The 18301-nt window shown below is 34.9% G+C and overlaps 1 protein-coding gene and 1 long non-coding RNA gene across 5 annotated transcripts in view; one reads left to right on the forward strand and one right to left on the reverse strand.

Moving 5' to 3' along the window:
• The window catches only part of Diaph2 (diaphanous related formin 2), a 748266-nt gene that overhangs the window by 193294 nt on the left and 536671 nt on the right, over positions 1 to 18301 (reverse strand). For all 4 annotated transcript variants that reach the window (XM_076562125.1, XM_076562124.1, XM_076562122.1 and 1 more), the window contains one exon: positions 16275 to 16438. In XM_076562125.1, coding sequence (XP_076418240.1) covers positions 16275 to 16438 — 164 coding nt within the window. The remainder of the gene's footprint in view (positions 1 to 16274; positions 16439 to 18301) is intronic.
• LOC143270875 (uncharacterized) overlaps positions 1 to 18301 on the forward strand; it is a 198678-nt gene that overhangs the window by 84750 nt on the left and 95627 nt on the right. The window lies entirely within an intron of this gene.

The raw sequence follows: 18301 nt of genomic DNA on the forward strand, positions 1-18301 counted from the left end.
GGTTCTAGTCCCTGGATAATCACGTAAGGTTTAGTCACTCATGGTGCTGTGCTGTGACAGAAAGAAGACAGAACAATGTTAATTTTCTGTGGCTCTATCTCCTAAACTCAGGTTGGGTATTGTCATAAGGGTAGATGGACTAGTATCCTGGAGTATACCATCTACTTCTTTTTAATCATATTGATAATGAATGTCACTCAGGAAGGAATAAAAATCTTAGGGAATAAGGTGATATTTCTTTCTTTTGGACTACAGGGAACTGATTCTTTCATAGAAGTAAATTAAAATGGTTGAGCTCAATTTTCTTTTTACAAAGCTATCTTGATTACCAGTCACAACTCTGTGCTTTTCTAAATACAAAGTGATTGTTTGCTGATTTGTTGTGCTATCTTCCAAACTATTGACAGCGAGATGTCCTTCAAGGAATTGTGGGGTTGTATCTTTCCCTTTATTGATGCTGTCTGAACAATCAGTATAATTTTCCTACACACACATGCACACACACAGACACACACACAGACACACACACAGACACAGACACAGACACACACACACACACACACACACACACACACACACACACACCATGCCACACCATGCCACACCACACCAGACAATGGAAACTAAGCAACACAAATGTTAAAAATGAAGCCCTCATGAAGCACGGGGAAGTAAGATAATATGGCATCTATGGGTCACAGTGGTCCATACATTAAGCCAATACCAGTTAGATTGTTGGTAAGGAAAATTAAATTTCTAATAATTAGAAGGCAATGGGAGTCCTTATATGTCTTATCTTTTCATAAATGGGAGTCTCCAGGGCCTGCTTCACTAATGGCCACTGAAAAATGCACTCATCCTTTTTATATATAATCCTATTATATGGGTTTCACATTTCACATACATTTAAATGTCTGTCCATATATTTCTTTTATGAAAGTTTGCTTCAGCCTTGCCTACTTTTGCAGCCTCTGAGAGGGTAGGCTCACTGTCAGCTCAGTTCACTTCAGGTGTGATATTCTTTTTGGACAGACATCCTTTATTTATACACTTACATATTTTTGAGCTACACTCTAGTTTAAGGCTTGCCTTAAACTCACAGCAATGACCCTGCATCAGTCTTTAGAGTTCTGGCATTATAGGCATAAGCCACCACACCTGACTCAGATAAGCACTCTCAACAATAAGTTAAGTACATAGAACATTTAATACAGATGAGGCATGCATAACTATTTCTTAATTAATGAAAAATGGGTAATTAATTTAGTCTAAACACTAGCTGAATGTATAATGGACAAATAATATTCTTGAGTTTTCTTTATTGGTGGTTTGACCCTTTTTAAAGAGCTTAAGTCATGAGCTGAACAACTTACATGCAGAGGCATATTCACATACAGCGAGTGTCTCACTGTTTAAGGAGTATAAACAAATTTGAAAAGAAGTTTGGAGAAGAATTGAGGAAATATGTCAAAATTTGGAAATTACAAACCACAAACAAAAGATGGGTAACTAAGCCAGGCGGTGGTGGCACATGCCTTAATCCCAGCACTCGGGAGGCAAAGGCAGGCGGATCTCTGTGAGTTTGAGGCCAGCCTGGGCTACAGAGTGAGTTCCAGAAAAGGCGCAAAGCTACACAGAGAAACCCTGTCTCAAAAAACAACAACAACAACAACAGCAAAAAGAAGGGTAACTAATCTGAAGGACAACTGGATTAAGGAAAAGAACTATATCCATGGACAGAATATAACTACTTACTTAAAGGGGAAGTTCATTGGAGAGATTCCAGAAGTCAGAATGCTAGAAAAGACTTAAAAAAGGATACTAATATACAGATGGTAAAGTAATGGAACCAAGTCAAGAAAGTGTTTTCTACTGAAAATGATTAGGAAGATTAGCTAGTTTGGTGCAAAAGAGGTACAGAAAACATGTAGAGTCCAAGTCGTAATATAAACCCTTAGATAATTCTTCCATTTATATTCTAGGATATTTTGTTTCCATAATTAAATATGCCTGAGTCATTACCTATTAAAATAGGAAAAATAAAATGAACAAACAATTTACTGTCTCTTATTGATGTCTTAGGACTTGGATATGCTATAGCTGAGAGTGTTTATCTCTCATAAAATATCTGCAAATAATGCACTGTGGATCATTTCAACAACGAGTTTGAATGAGATACAGGTCAGAACTAGAGACATTTTGCTTTAAAATCATCTCTCCAAAACTAGAAATAATAAGGGTACTCTTATATACTAGTGATTGCATTCTGGGAAGCAAGCCATTCCATCTGTATATGTAAACTCTAGCTACACTGCACAATGTAAAACATCTCACTAGTGATTATGTCTTTGATCATGACCTAGATTTGGCCGAATAGCACTGCTTACTTAGTGATGGGAATATCCTTTGCTTACTATGCTAATAATCTAATGCCCTCTCCTTTACCTTCCTCCTCCCGAGGTAATATGCCATTATTTATAGAGGAATTTTCTGGTCTCACCATGAATCTTCTGTTTAAGTTGCCTTATTTATTGGTAGAGAGGGATTTTTGCCATTAGGCTTGACATGTTGGACAAATAACTTGCATGAGGATTTAGGGAGTTTACAGACACACTGGGTTTTATATCCTGTACAAAATTTTGCAATAATAAATGTCATATTTTAGACTTGACTTCTTTCAATGTGAACTTCTGAACAAAATATCATGGATTTTCTAGTACATTGAAATATCAGTGTTAATTTCTCTATTTTGTGTTTTTATTAAAGCATGCTGAAGGAAAAACCAGCTTTCATTATAACTAAGCAATGGAAAAATAATTAGATTTTGTCATGTTTACCTTACATGGGGAGTTTTGTTTCTTTCAAAGTGTCTTAGAAGAGGGCAAGAGTTACAGAACCAGAAAGATGGGGAATTCAAATGATAGAGAAGGTAGGGCTTAGGATAGAGTATGGTGGTTCTCTCCTCTAATCTCAGGACTTGGCAAACTGAGGAAGGAGGATCACTATCAGTTGGAGGTCCACTTAGGATACATGTAGAGTGGGTTCCAGGCAAGCCTGGGCTATAGAATGAGACTCTCACAAAACAAAACAAAGCACACACACAAGCAGAAGGTCACAGGCTGGAGAGATGGCTCAGCCATTAAAGGCTAGGCTCATAACCAAGAGTATAAAATGCAGGTCTACATCCCATCAATAATTATGTGTGGGCTATGAGGACAGTTATATTCATAAAGCGATAATAACACAAAAAACATGGAACAATAAATTGCACAGATAGTAAGCAAGTCATAGCAGAGAAAATAGCCATTGAATAGAATATTGAAGGACAATGATTCTTCCAGGTGGAAGACAGGTTGTAAGTATGATAATGTGCTTAGTTTTTGTCAACTTGATACAAATGAGAGTCACCTGGTGTCTTAGTTAGGGTTTCTATTGCTGTGCAGAGACACCAAGACCATGGCAACTCTTATAAAAGAAAAGCATTTAACTGAGGCTGGCTTATAGTTCAAAAGTTTAGTCCATTATCATCATGGCAGGAAGCATGGCACCATGTAGGCAGACCTGGTGCCGGAGAGGCAGCTCAGAGTTCTACATCTGGATCCATGGGCAGAAGGAAGAGAGAGAGACACACTGGCCAGGCTTGAATTATCCAAGACCTCAAAGCCCACCCTGTATTGACACACCCCCTCCAACAAAGCCACACCCATTCCAACAAGGCCACACCTCCTCATAGTGCCACTCCCTATGGGATATGGGGTCATTTTTATTCAAACCACCACACCTGGGAAAGAGGAACACAAAGTTGAAAAAACAAACTACCTCCATCAAATTGGAGTGCATGTCCTGAGTGCATGTCTGTGGATCATTTTCTGGATTAAAGATTGATGTTTGGTCAGGTGGTCCTTGGTTGAATAAGAGAACTAGCTGAGCAATGAAGAAAGCAGCATTCCTCTGTGGTCTCTACTTCAGTTCTGGCTTCCAGGTTTCTGTTTCTGTGTTCCTAATTTGGTTTCCCTTGATGATGGACTATAACCTAGAAGCAAATAAAGCCTTTCCTCCCCCTAGTTAGTTTTGGTCATGGTGCATATCACAGAAACAGCAAACTAGGACAGTAGGCATTTGAAGCACAGAGCATTGGTTGGGCAACTTAGTTTTCCAAAGGCTTCCCAATGCTACATTAGACTTTATCTATGGGTAGTCACTGAAAGTTTTTGAAAAGACAAGTGTCCTAAAGATATCTACAGTTTGGAAAAATATATCTTAAAGCAGCATGATGTCAGTTTGAAGAGTGCTAACAGTAAACTCATGACAAGTTAAAAAATATTGCAGTAATCCATGGGAGAGCTGATGAATATTGAAACTAAGGTATTTAAAATGAGGATAAAGATAGGATGGATTTGAGAAATATTTTAAGGCAAAAACAATGTGCACTGGAGACTGAACTAATGTCAATAGTGTGAAAAGTAAGATACAAGGTTGTGTCACTCACCAAAGAGAATAATATATATCTATCTATATCTATCTATCTATCTATCTATCTATCTATCTATCTATCTATCTATCTATATATCTGTATATTAGGAAGAGCCGTATAAAGTTATATTTAGAATATACCAAGTTTGTGGTAGTTGTAGTGATTCTAGCTTGAGGTTATCAAGCAGACAATAAATTTGAGTCTAGAGTTGAAGATTAGCATTGCAACATAGAAAAGCACAGAAATCAGAGGAACATGCACTACCCAGAAACATTATGCAATATTTCAAACTGTAAATACTATTACACCCATAGTAAGGCTTCTACTTAAGATTGCAAGGAGATTGTAGTCTCCCTTCCACATGATGATATTATTATCATCTTATCAAGTCCATTTCTATCATGTCTTACATAATCACCTCTCTCCAACTCTAGGGGACATATTTCTACTGAAAATCAAGACTAAGAAGCATTGTCCTCATTGTGGAAACTGATGATTGTTCTGGTGGTCATGATATATGTATACTATGTTATAATGTAAAATATGGGGCAAATAGAGTATGAACTTATTTGTTGTATACCTGTTACAAAAAGTTACCAAGTTCCTTTTGTCTCCATGGAAGAATATGTGGTATGAATACTATAGGCTGAGCAAGACTAGTCTCACATGGTAAGCCTGAGGTCAACTCTATAGGCATCCTGTGTAACATGCAAGATGAATGCAGTTTCTGCTTAAGGGGCACTATACAAAGAAGTAAATGTCACCTGAAACAAATGGGAACTCAGCAGCTAAACTGACCCTCTCTCTGCAAAAAAAAATTGGAAGTTCCCATCCCATTAAAAGTGATCCCAATTCTTTAGAGGGACTGCATTTGAAAGGTAAAACTCAAGAGACTGATTTCTATGAATTCCTTATGAGATTTTCCCCTCATATCCTTACTTTTAGGCTTCCAACAATTTTTTTCAAGGCTAGGAATTGAACCCAGAGGTTCCTATATCCTAGGCAAGGACTCTACCACCAAGTGCTCTCTCTCTCTCTCTCTCTCTCTCTCTCTCTCTCTCTCTCTCTCTCTCTCTCTCTCTCTCTCTCTCTCTCTCTCCAGGCCCTATACACGTTTAAAAGGAATTAGAGGAGTCGATGGTATTTTTAGCTTTGTGTGTCATGCAGCCTTTGTCTCAGCTACACAGCCCTGTCACTGTAGTGGAGAAGAAGATAGGACCAAAATACAAGGAAATGAGCATGGTTATGCACCAATGTAAGTTTATTTAGAAAAATACAGGGGAGGTTAGATTTGCCATAAGGATCTTCATTTGCCTGTTCTCTAATCTATATTAAAATGGAGGCCAGTCCCAGAAGGATGCCAATTTGAAAACTGAAGATCAGAAAGCTGCATTACCAGATCACAATAGGTTAATCTTTTTTTGGAAAGGGAGGAGAATTCTAGACCCAGAAAGATTACACAGCCACATAGATGGTGTTCTCTCAGATGTACAAGAGGCTGCCTCAAGTATTTCCTCCATCAGTTGGCAGTACTGCCAGAAGTTCTTTACAGAATTGTTCTACTGGATTAAAGCACTGTCCGGAATTTAAAGGGCATGTATGTAATACAGAATGAGTGGCACATTACCACTGCATTGGTTTACCTATCCACTGACTGACAGTTGGCAGCAAACAAAGACCAGGGAGAGGAATTCAAGATGAACTCAATGTCTTTGTAGGTTACCTATCATTTTTCATTCTTTCGGCACTAAAATATGCTTTTACACCAGGATATGTTTTGCTATCCATCTCACCTTTTGTCAGAGTTGCTTGTCTAGAAATTTATTCAGAGACGCTAATGCCTAGCCTAAATTTGGGCTACCCTGATAAAGACACAGATGCTGAGACTGAAATGGTATTTTTAAATTACTACTTGTAACAGCAAAATACTGTTTTTTTGCTTTGTTTTCTATAATTAAAAAAGGTTTAAATGAAAGCAATAGATTTACAAATGGCATTAGGAAGAGTACAGGTATCTTTTCATGGTTTTCCTCCTTAGTTACCTTTAACCTTTGTCTAAAACAGGCACTGTACCATATTAGTAGGTGAAGTTACAATTTCCATATCCTCTAGATGACAGAAAATAGTGTTAAAATTACTTAACCCAAAAGGATAGACCCCTTGGCAAGACTCTTCCTCTCACTGGATAGAATTCATCTGTTTTTCTTTTATGCCATATAGGATACACACCCAATGATACAGGGTTTTTAGGAAAGCTATCTAATTGTAATGAGTAAAGTCTCCTAAACAGGGATATTTAGTGAGCTCTACATTTAAGGGAAAATTCTTAACATGAAAATTAAAATACTTTAAAACTTTGTAACTAATTGATACAGAAATTGTTCAGCTATTATTAGCTGGTCGTTCTGTTTTGCTTGGCTTTTCTTTCCACAGTACTTATGTTCTAACATGCAACATAATTTCCCTGATTATGTTTATTGTATCCCTTTAGCCCCTTGCAAATTACACTCCATGAGAACTGAGACTTTTATGTATATGGATATACTAAAGAAAATTAAAGTCACAGTATCCAGGCCCAGATAAATGTCTTTACAAGTAAGTACACAATAAACAATAATTGCATGAATGATAAAAAGTGAACATGCATGCTAGAAGAAAAAAACTACCTTCTGCTGAAGACCAACAGGGAGGTATAACAGAAACACAAATATATGATGCTTTATATTTGTATATTTCTGAAGATGTCTTAACTATTTAGACAGTCACTAGTATGCTTTTTCTTAATAAAAGTGATTGGCGTACCAGTACAATCACCTGTTGGCTATGACCCAATCTTGGGTAACAGAATCTGAAGGAAAAACCCTCACAGAAGCTTCTGGAAGAATTTTTTTCCCCAGTTAAAAGAAAAAAAGTCCTCATAGTATGTAATATCCTTTTATAAAATATTAGTACATGTCCATGTGATGTATGGAATAAGTGCGTAACAATTTTGCAAATGCTAGTCAACTTCCCACAGTGACTAAACAGACTTCATTATTTTTGGAAAGTTTTGGTTTAAAGAATATCAATAAGCTACTGAATCAACTGCCTTCATTCCATATTTCTTGTGATTTAAGAGAGCAAAACTACATTCTTCAGTCAACTTTTATCATGTTTTCTCTCATTTCACTGCCAAAAGCATCCTGAAACACTATGAAGAAGAGCAAACACCAAAACATGATAGCTTGCTCAAAAGCCAAAAGAAACCAATCATTTTCAAATATAAAAATACTTGAGCATAATATGTATATCCATAAACAGTTACAGTAATAATTATAAGTAAAATTATGTATTAAAGCTGTTATCAAAGGGGCTACTTAATACTTATTTTGCTCAGTGTTCAAATGACATACACTTTTTGAATGTATTTCATTTTTAAATTTCAAGTATAGTATTAAAAACATTCAAATGAGTAGGATACATTAAAGAGATTTCATCTTAAAGTTTTATTTATAAGTCTTGAATTTTAAGCTAAAGAGCAAGTATCTGTGTAAATATTTTCTGGTAGATGTCACCTAATAAATAAGGACGGTTTATGAAACTAAAAGTAATTAACATTTAAATTAAAGTTTAAAGATTGTTGTGGGCATCAATTTGTATGTTCTACCTAGAATAGCATATTGCTCATCATTACAATTATAGTTACATTCACATTTTAGACAATATTGTAGTTTTTACACATCTCTAATTTATGAGGGTAAACATATACCATTTCAAATTACAGTCTAGTTTCAGCAAGTTTGGGTCATTTGTGTACTACTTGTGTAATTTGAAAACTAAAATACAATAACGCCATCAAATCGAATTCCCATCAGATAGAAAAAGGACTAAGAAGGTTCCTCAAAGAACAGACTTTGAGTAGCTTCCATTGCAAATGCACAGATTTAAAAGGCTGGCTGGCCCATTTCCAGCTTTTGAGGAATGCCATTCATTCCTTGGTTTTCCCCATACACGCTCATAAATAATACCAGGCAAGTCTGAATGCCATAAAAGAGTTCCTGTAGAAAGCAAGTTAAAGGTGATACATCAACACAAATAATAGTTGTTTCATCATTAAGATTATAATATGGTTAAAGCATTTAAAACAAAAAAAAAAGTTTAAGAGACTTTATTCCATGCTATTGAAATTTGGATCCAGAAGAAAATGTGAGGAAAAACAAGGGAAAAAATATATATTCACATAGATATATTCAGGATATTTGTTCTCATTTTAAATCACAGCATTAGTTTTGTTATGGAATTTTTTGGTAATTGCCAGTTTTTAATATTATAAATAATTTTCATTTATAAACAGACAGACACTGTAGTTAGGTAAGTAATGATTTTAAATCAAATTGCACAGCAGGTACTGATAACAGAGTGCTAGGTAAAATGCTAGTCGGAATAGGCCCAGGTAGCCAGCCACCAATTATTGATTAAAGGATCCTTGTCTTGAGCAAGTATGATGGGTGTATTGTGTATAAAACAAAAGCAGGATTCCACTGGTCCCTTTACAAGTGGTTTACAATGGCCGTGATTGTCAGCATGCTGCCAAGACCAGGTGTTGGGAAAAAGACACTATCAAATGAGCCAATTAACATTTTTTTTATCACAACTGAATAAGTCACCAATGGCAATACCCACTAAATTCTAATGGACATTTTCACATATGCACAGTCTATTTTCACAAGTTAAAAATTTTTAGGATTTAAATTTTGACAATACATTCTATCTATTTTAAGACAAATGAACTTACACTTTAGATACCTATGTGCATGCCTGGAAGGATATATGCCAAAGTATTAATAGTGATTATGTTTTGGAATGAGTCACCAAGTTTTTAAAAATTTTGTCTATATGTTATAATTTCCTTACAATTTGCATGCATGGCTGATGATAAAAATAATAAAAACTTAATTAACCAGGATATTTTGAATAATGTGGAAAATATTAGTAACCTAAAACAATGTTTCCAAAGTGCTTTAATTTATCTAGTACACATTTTGCTTGTGAATTTAGATTTTCTGAATGATAACTAGTAAAAACAAAAATCCTTAGGAGATAATCTTGAAGCAGTGTTTTTTTTTTTTTTTTTTGACTCATATTGGTATTTGTTGAGGGAGGCTATTTTGCCTATTTTGCATATTATTGGCATTTGTCACATGGTGGGCTTTATCTACCAGATGCCATTAGTACCTACTCCTTGGCTATGAGAACCAAAAAAGTTTCTAGATCTTGCCAAATGTCTCTTGGAAGGCAAATTTACCCTTGATTGAGATCCACTGGCCTAAATTAATACCATACAAATCAATCTTTCAGGGTTGCTTTTGCTAGATAATCTGCCTCAATTGCCCTATTGTTCAGTCCAGCTGTCAGTCCATAAGAATTCAATGAAGCTTGGTTACTGCTCATCTAAGCATATGGTGGATAACCTCTAGATCATAATAATTAGCTGATAACTACTTCTCTAGTCATAAAACCGTTGTTTTTCCACTTTGAACTCAGCATGGAGCTCTAGGAAATAATATATATTTACTACTAAAGAAACATCAAAAGGAGGTTGAAGAGAATAAAAGAAAGAGAACTTTTGGGGACATAAAGGAGAAAAAACTGAATGCAACCACTTTGCATATCCCTCTCTCTCTCTTTCTTGGAGGCTTCTTTAAATCCCACAGAATGAAAGCATGTACACTCGGTGCTTACATGCTTTCCCTATGAACTTATCCTCATTCACAATTTGTTTCCACTGGAGTGGAGTTCTGGAGAGCAAACATTTTTAACTTATTTTCTTTGGAAATTTAGGTTCATTTATTGTTTTCTTAGTTCATTAAATCATTCATACATATCCATAGTTATTATTACTGTACTTAATCCATACAAGGGAAATTACAGCTCTATATACTGGGGCTAGAAAGATGGATGAGTGTTTGGGAGGCCTGCTTGGAGGAAGTGATTTGAACAAGTTGATTAGTAACTGGAGGAGGTAGGAGGCAGGGGAAAAGGAAAAGAGGGAGATAAAAATTGCTCAGTGGGCACGATTCTAAGCAGTACTGCTTTGAACTGGCTTATACAGTGGCTAGGGAGACTTTTCTGATTAAAGATTGATTAGTAAATAAACAAGATGAAGCAGAATGAAAAAAACTGAGAAAGCAGCTGAGAGGTAGCGTGGCTTGCATTAAGCTCAAGGATTTTCTGGTTCAAGTTACAGGAGGAACACTTTGATAGATATCTCCAAGAGAACTTAAGGTACCTTTGGTCAGTCTCAGGAACCCTAAGAAGGTCAAATTATATCCTATATTACATATCTTGCAATTCTCCTACTTCTTGGATATAACTAAAAAATAACTTATTTATTGGAACACTTCTATGAAAAATTCTATATGACATGTTGACAGATCTAAAGATACTGCATTTTGTATAGTCTTCTAATTCTTACTAGACTTTAATAGGAAAAGAGAGCATTAAAATGATTTTGCTAATATTTTCAGAGTTAACTATTTACTTTTTAAAGGGCAAAATATAGCTTGTCATATACAATGCTAGCAGTTTTTAGAAATGGTTTTAGAAACATTTATGATTCTTTTAAGTTTTATAATATTAATGAAATGTGTATACATATATTTAGAGACCATTCATACTAGTACATTTTTTATGATGTTGCAGAATTTGGGTTTTCTTTACACTATGTATACCATTATTACATATTTCATTAGTTCTTTATGACATGATGGTTAGTTTTTCTATACAAGGAAAAATATCAGAAAATAAGGACATCTATTTCTAGCCCAAAGTAAACAGTCAAACGGAATATAACAGTTGATAGCTGACATCTTTTTGTAAAGGAGATGTCAATGATAGCCATATATAATACACTCAAGTCTTTCCAACACAACTGGGGAATGAGGAATTCTGGTCAAATATTCTACTTAATAGAGATACCATATATTTTACATGTATCTCCTATTTTCAAAGAGTTGCAAAAGATCAAACTATACTGAAGGTTATGTAGCTAGGCTGGTCCCAGCTGAGCTCAAAGGGAATTATCTGGGTGTGTGTGATTAACTAGAGGGAGTTGGTCAGCCCTTAGGGCTCTATTTGCATGACAGGATTTATACTAGCATTTTATTTATTCCTGGCTTCTAGGAAAAGGAAGATATAAGCTTCGATGACTGAACAAAAGAGAGGAAAGAGAGCAGTGAAGGGGTTTATGGTATTAGAAGGTCCTTTAGGTGTCTAGGACTTAAAATACTTTTTAAAGCCTCTAAGGAGAAGGGGATCAGGAGAGAAGGGAAAGGAACTGTTTATATGAAGTGTCCTATGAATCATGACTTCTTATGCACTCAAGGATTCGTGGCAAAGATTGGCACAGTAGGAGACTTCACCCTTAGACCTGTGGTCCACATTTCTGTGGAAGGTGCCTCCAAACAGCTTTATCAGGAAACAAACCTGGTCCAATATGGCAAATTGGGAGAGGCAGAGACTTGTTTTGCTCAATCTCCTAGTTGGCTTGTGAGCAAATGTCAAAGGGTAACCGTAGGTAACATGTTGTCAGCATGTATGCAAATATGTGGTAATTTCAGATGCATCTGTGGGAATACAGGCTATATGAGATTGAGTTCAGTTTGAAGATGGAGGGGAGAAGAGATTATTAAGAATGTTTGGATTATTGTTACTAAGGCAATCTGCCTCTGAATTTCTAAGTGATGGGACTTGGAGACCTTTAGCTTACAAAAAAAAAAAAAACTAAATTATTCAAGACGCACATCAAGATCGTGCAGTTTCTCAAGGTCATCTTTACAATATCAATTAGCAGTTTATTGGCAAAGCAAAGAGAAATAAACTTAAGAGGCATCTACTATAGACTTGGGAGTGATAAGACGCTAGACAACAGTTTTATTACTGATTAAGTCTTTACTTGGTTAAACAATGTATTTCGTTTCTTAATAAGTCCATCATTTTTTTTTCCTTTCTTTTTTAAGGGGTACAGAACTAATCATCCCTTTAAATGCCAAGAGCTTGGGAGATGAAGGTTTTAAAATGTGTCAAATAATTTGGTCCTCTTAGATCAGGAACTATACACACAATCTTTTTATGTAAAAATTCATCCTTGCCTCTTTAAATTCAAATCACCTTTAATGAAGGATGAAAATTTTCTGTATATTATCAATTTAGTCTTGAGTCTAACTAAATGAAGATGCTCATTTTGGTTTTCCAGTTACAGTTTCAATTCAGGGAAGATCAAAGCCTTGTCAACAGGATGATGGACTAAGACAAGTGAGGACTTTTTTAAATTAAGTGTCTCTATGTCCTAAGAAATGCCTCAGTGTTTAAATGGACTGGCTGCTTTTCTAGAGGACCCCGGTTGTATTCCCAGAAGCTCACAACCCTCTGTAACTCCAGTTATAGGCTTCTGAGGGCACCAGGCATGCAAGTGATGTAGACATACATTGAGGCAGAAAAATCGTACACATAAAATATGAGGTTTTAAAAATTAAAGAGATTAGAATTATGCATTTAAATTTTAAGTATATCCATAACTTGAACAAGTTGAACATGAACAAGGCTACACAGAGATCCCTAACAGAAAGTTGAGATGTTTTCATGTTCGTTTTTCTTCCAGAATTAATGCAGTTTCTTAAAACATTTCATATACTTTGAACAGCAGCTTTTCTGTTTTTGGTTTTGGTTTTGTAAAATTAAAGGGGAAGGAAGCCTGGCAGTGTGGTGTATGCATGTAATCATAGCACTAAGGAGATGGAGGCAGGAGGGCCAATTAATCTGAGGCTAGCCTGAGCAGATGAAATCATGTCTCAAAACAAAAGTTAAGAGTTTAAAGGAATCATTTTTTTTTAACACAGATGGAAGATTATTCCTGAAAATGACTTACATTTTGCCTTGGTTGTTATAATTCCCTAAAGGACCAACTAAATATCTTAACAATTACATGTTAGCCTGTCAGGCATTCTCTAGTATTGATCATGGAATTTCTTTCTGTTCTGCCAAACTCCAGCACCTCTTAGGAACTGGAGGTGCTGGTTTTTTTTCTGCTTCTAACTTCCAGATTTGATTTTTCCTAATATAGAAAGAATACAGTCATTATTTTTAGTTAAGTTGAGAGATGGTAGAGGGCTCAAACTAAAATAGTATCTATAAGGTTAGAAAAAAAATTGACTAAGTCGAAAAACATTTCAGAAGTAGTATTACTGTACAAGAACATAAAACTCCATGATTACCTGATGCCATTTAGCCTCCTAACACGTCACCATTTTAATGCTTATGTAAGAGCTGTTCTTCAGTTTACTTATCAAATAAACTGTTGCACACATTTGTTTTGTTGAGGGAAAAATCTGATGGAATGATTAATAGCTATAAAAACATCTTTTTAAGTTTGGTCAATACATTTAACAACGTTACAAAGCTTTATTTCTATATTTCTAGTATATGAGGTATAGAATGAGGACACACACAACAAATATTTATTGAGTGCCTGGGTAACATATTGCTTATTAAAAAAAATCATACACACAGACAGAAGCAGCAGGAAACTGACAGATTTAAAAGAGAAAAGAAGTATTTTCTATAATTTATTTGAAGCTATGAAAGTTATTGAAGTAAATATGTGCCTCAAAACACTTTTCCAACAGCTAAAATTAATTTTTATATTGTATGGTGGTGAAACATATAAGGCTCACTGGTTTTGAATAATTCTATTCAAAATATCTCTGAAGAAAAAAAAACAGTATTTGTGCAGTCAACTCTTTGAACTAGTAGAGTGACTGAAGCATAAAGCAGAATAAGCAAAAAGGATGGTTAGACAGTACATAAATATGGAATTGAGTTTCTTCCATAAAACATGCAATCTGAATTTAGGGGGTATTAATTAATGTTGCCTATATGCCATTTTAAAAACTGATGAAATCTCAGGTAAAAGAACTAAAAAGACAGTCTACATTATGAATTTGGAGATGTATCTAATATATGATATATATATATCATATACATATAAATCTACATCTTGAATACCTTTGATATATTTACTAGTTGAGTGATAGACAATATGAATGACATTAATAATGAATAGAGCACCATCACTTAGATATTATCTAACTTCTTTTTCCATCATTTGAATGTTAAAATTTTGAAAAAGGTCTTAATCCATAATATCAGCTCCTTTTCTTTATTTCTGTATTTCCTATTTCTCAGAAGATGGCTCTCTCTGAGGAAGCTTTTATTTTTTTGGTATGTGCATTTTGTTTGTGCTACACACGCCAAATAGATCTCCCAAGATGAAACTCTGAGCTCATTTGGAAGTCATTTTTGGTAGCACATGAATCAGAACTCTTATTTTCTTCTCAGCACTACTAGTATTTTATTGCTTCCATCTACAGTCCAATATGCTTTTAGCGCTAAGAACCCTGAGGCCAAACACAAAGCACAAGAAAATGGGAACTTCTAGTGATTCCAATTTTTGACTTTCTTTCGGGGTTCTTCTCTCCCTTGAGAGACTGAAATCACATTAAGCTCACCATGAAACAGGAACATGGTGAACATCAGCGATAGACTGAAGCTGGAGATGTTGATTTAGGCGTCTTTGACATATAGGTCAGGTGTAAAACCCTTAAACATGCTTGTCAAAGTCTGCTTGTCAAACTCCTATGGATTTTTCAAGACTCTGCTCAAAGGTCAAGGTCCTTATGAAGGTTTCTCTGGCCTTCACAGGAAGAGTCAGGCTCACCCTACTTTGTATTATTACTATATCCTAACATATTACTTTATGTCAGGACACAGTAAATTCTAATGCATGTACTGCCTGTACTCATGGAATAGAGACAAACTATTTCTTCCCTTTATTTCTGGCTCAGAACATCAAATCAAATTGATTCTTAACAAATAATTGAAAGAATGGTCAGAGAATGAATAATAATACCCTTCACCTGAACATTATAGATTATAGGAAATGAATAGTCAGAGAGGTTACATGTTCAAAGAACGAAACCAAGTTCAAGACTGCCAGTAAGTTTCACACCAAGTTTGCATGTCAGTTAAGTTAGCCGAAGTAAGAGGTTAACAATAATACTGAAAGAAATCCATTATAGCAATGTCTTATAATAAAAGTTATTTAAAACCTTTGAGTTGTTTACCTCTGGAATCTTTCATTTAATTATTGAGATCTAGAATTGACCTGAACTATGGAAAAGGAAACTAGAGATGAGAGTGTTGCTCATGGGTATATGTATCCATATTATCTTTAAAACTTTTACTTTTTGAAAATTGTTTGACTACTTGTTAAAAGCTCTTTTATTGTTATCAGATCACATACTAATTATGAGTGAGCTGAAAAATTAAATATGTATCTTTGTTAAGGGTCAAAGGCCAACCTCAGCTTTTATTTTTTCAGCAAAGACATGAAAAGCAATTACGGTTTTTATCAAAGTTTGTTGTAGTTTGTATTAATACCAGAGTTGTTGGTTCAATTGTTGAGATATGCCCTGAGTTGGATCTCAAGAACTAGGAGGAAGTGGTTCCTCCAAGACTATTCTTATCCTACTCAAATCATATCATTTTATAGGGCAATATCACTGATTAACAGAGTCCCACTTAATAACTGTTTGAGTGACAGAAACACACCTCAAATGTCAAATAATTTGGCTGTTAAATGAAATTCCTGCTGGGGTTAAAGATCTATAACATGAAACCAGTACAGTCATTAGATATATAAAGATGTCAATACAAGTTAGAAACAAACGACAGGACTCAGCATGTTTTAAAGTATATTACTCACCAAAAATAGGTTTCTGAAGTTGTTGAGATCACCAAAAAAATCTTCTATGGTTACCATGTTCGGGTCAAAAATGAAGTATTCTCCCAGGTTCTCATACAGCTTCACCATATTGTTGTGCATGGTAGATAGTTTTTCATATTGCTCTCTGGCATTCTTCGCAAAGCTGTAACTTTGTGTTAAGGAATGTGATCCAATAGTATTTCAGATCAGCTACTAGGTGTCAAGACTTGATAAAAAACCATTGCTTCTGTAAATATATTTTTGTTTGCTAGAACTGTCATTATAAAGTACCCCATACTGGGTGCTTTCAACAACACAATATATTTATTTTTCATATACCCAGAGGATAGAATTCTGAGTGAAAGGTATCAGAATTCTCTTTGGCTTGCAGATTGCTGCCTTCTTGTTGTGTTCTCATATAATTGTTCACCTGTTTGGTTGTGTGTGTTCAAATCCCCATTTCTTAAAAGGACAGATGCCATGTGGCATTAAGATATAACTTAATATTTTTTTTTAATCTTCATGACCTCTTTCAAGGCCCTTTCTTCAAATATAGCCCATTGTGAGAAACTTCCAATTCTGAGGGACTTGACTGTCTGGCCTTCAATATATGAAGTATGGGGTGTGCAGTTTGTGTCACACAATTCATTACAAGAGTTTTTATAGTCATATTGCTTAAGAAGTTTGAAAATCTTTCAATTGGACAAAAATATTTAATGTATAACATGGAGGCATATTTGTTAGAACATATTTGCTAAATTAAACCACATAGATGTATGCATATCAGAAAAGTACCTCCATTTCTATGTGTGTGAATTTATTATATGTGTGTGTGTGTATACATGCAGAAATATATACAAAATGTACACAGTCCATATGAAGGGGGAAGGAACAGAAGGAAGAAAGGTCTCTCTGACCTTCCTTTTACCTTCTTCCTCTAAAGCAACCAGAAAAAGAATTCTTTGAATTACCTCTTGAACAAGTCATAAGACCTTCAATCCAGAAATGCCCACTCTACACCTGTAGGAAATGGATGCCACTGCCTCTAAAGAACATCATATAGAAGTACCTGAGTGTGTCATGTTAAATTGTTCCCAATTTACATCCTATTATTTTCTCACTCACGATTCTCCATGACTATGCATTCCTTATCAAACCTTATGCTTAAATATACAGTGATCCTTCACTGGCATTTTCATTTCTATCATATCTAGTGTCACATAAAATGTAAAAAGCCATGTGATGGCTCATCTTTATCATCACGGATTCAAGTTTAGACTGTGCTAAGAACATGTCTAAAATGAAAACTTCATGTAATATTCTATTTATCTATCTATCATCTATATATCTATCTATGTAAAATACTGTTTTAGAACTATTGAAGATAAATTGAAAAAAATGAACCTATCTTGAATAATAATTACTAAACCATGAATAAGCTGTCTAAAATTTCTAGGTGTGGTGTAAGTATGATGAATATGTTAGAGTAGTTGCTTCTGGTCTTTCCTCTTTGGCTAGGTAACTGTTGAATGCTAATTCAGAAGAGTGATTTAGAGAGCAGTAAGGAAATAATTATGAAGAAAAGAGGAAGCCAAATCAACATTTCAAAATTAGAGTTAAGTTAATTCAAAATGGCTAATGATTACAGAAGTAAAATTTTAACATGGGTCCAAATGTATTTTCGATTGGCATACCACTTTTGTTTTACTAATGGAAGCAATGCTGAAATCAAGCCGTTTCTTTAAAATTACTCTGGAGTTGACACTTAACAGTGTATACCAAGGTTTGGAAAATGAGATGTCACTTATCTACGGTCTTTTTAATGCTACTAACTATTAGCACTCACTCTCTGCTAACAAGTGTAATTAAATCATTCAACCCTCAAGTCTATTTTGACATTAATAGAACTGAAAGAATGAATACTTTTATAACTGCCTTTTTTTCATAAAATGCACATGCTTCATATACATTTTGATTTTATTATTAAAAATTATCACCATATAATTTTTACTTTTAACACTATGTTC

Source organism: Peromyscus maniculatus, chromosome X (assembly GCF_049852395.1).
Source record: "Peromyscus maniculatus bairdii isolate BWxNUB_F1_BW_parent chromosome X, HU_Pman_BW_mat_3.1, whole genome shotgun sequence".
Classification (NCBI taxonomy): domain Eukaryota; kingdom Metazoa; phylum Chordata; class Mammalia; order Rodentia; family Cricetidae; genus Peromyscus; species Peromyscus maniculatus.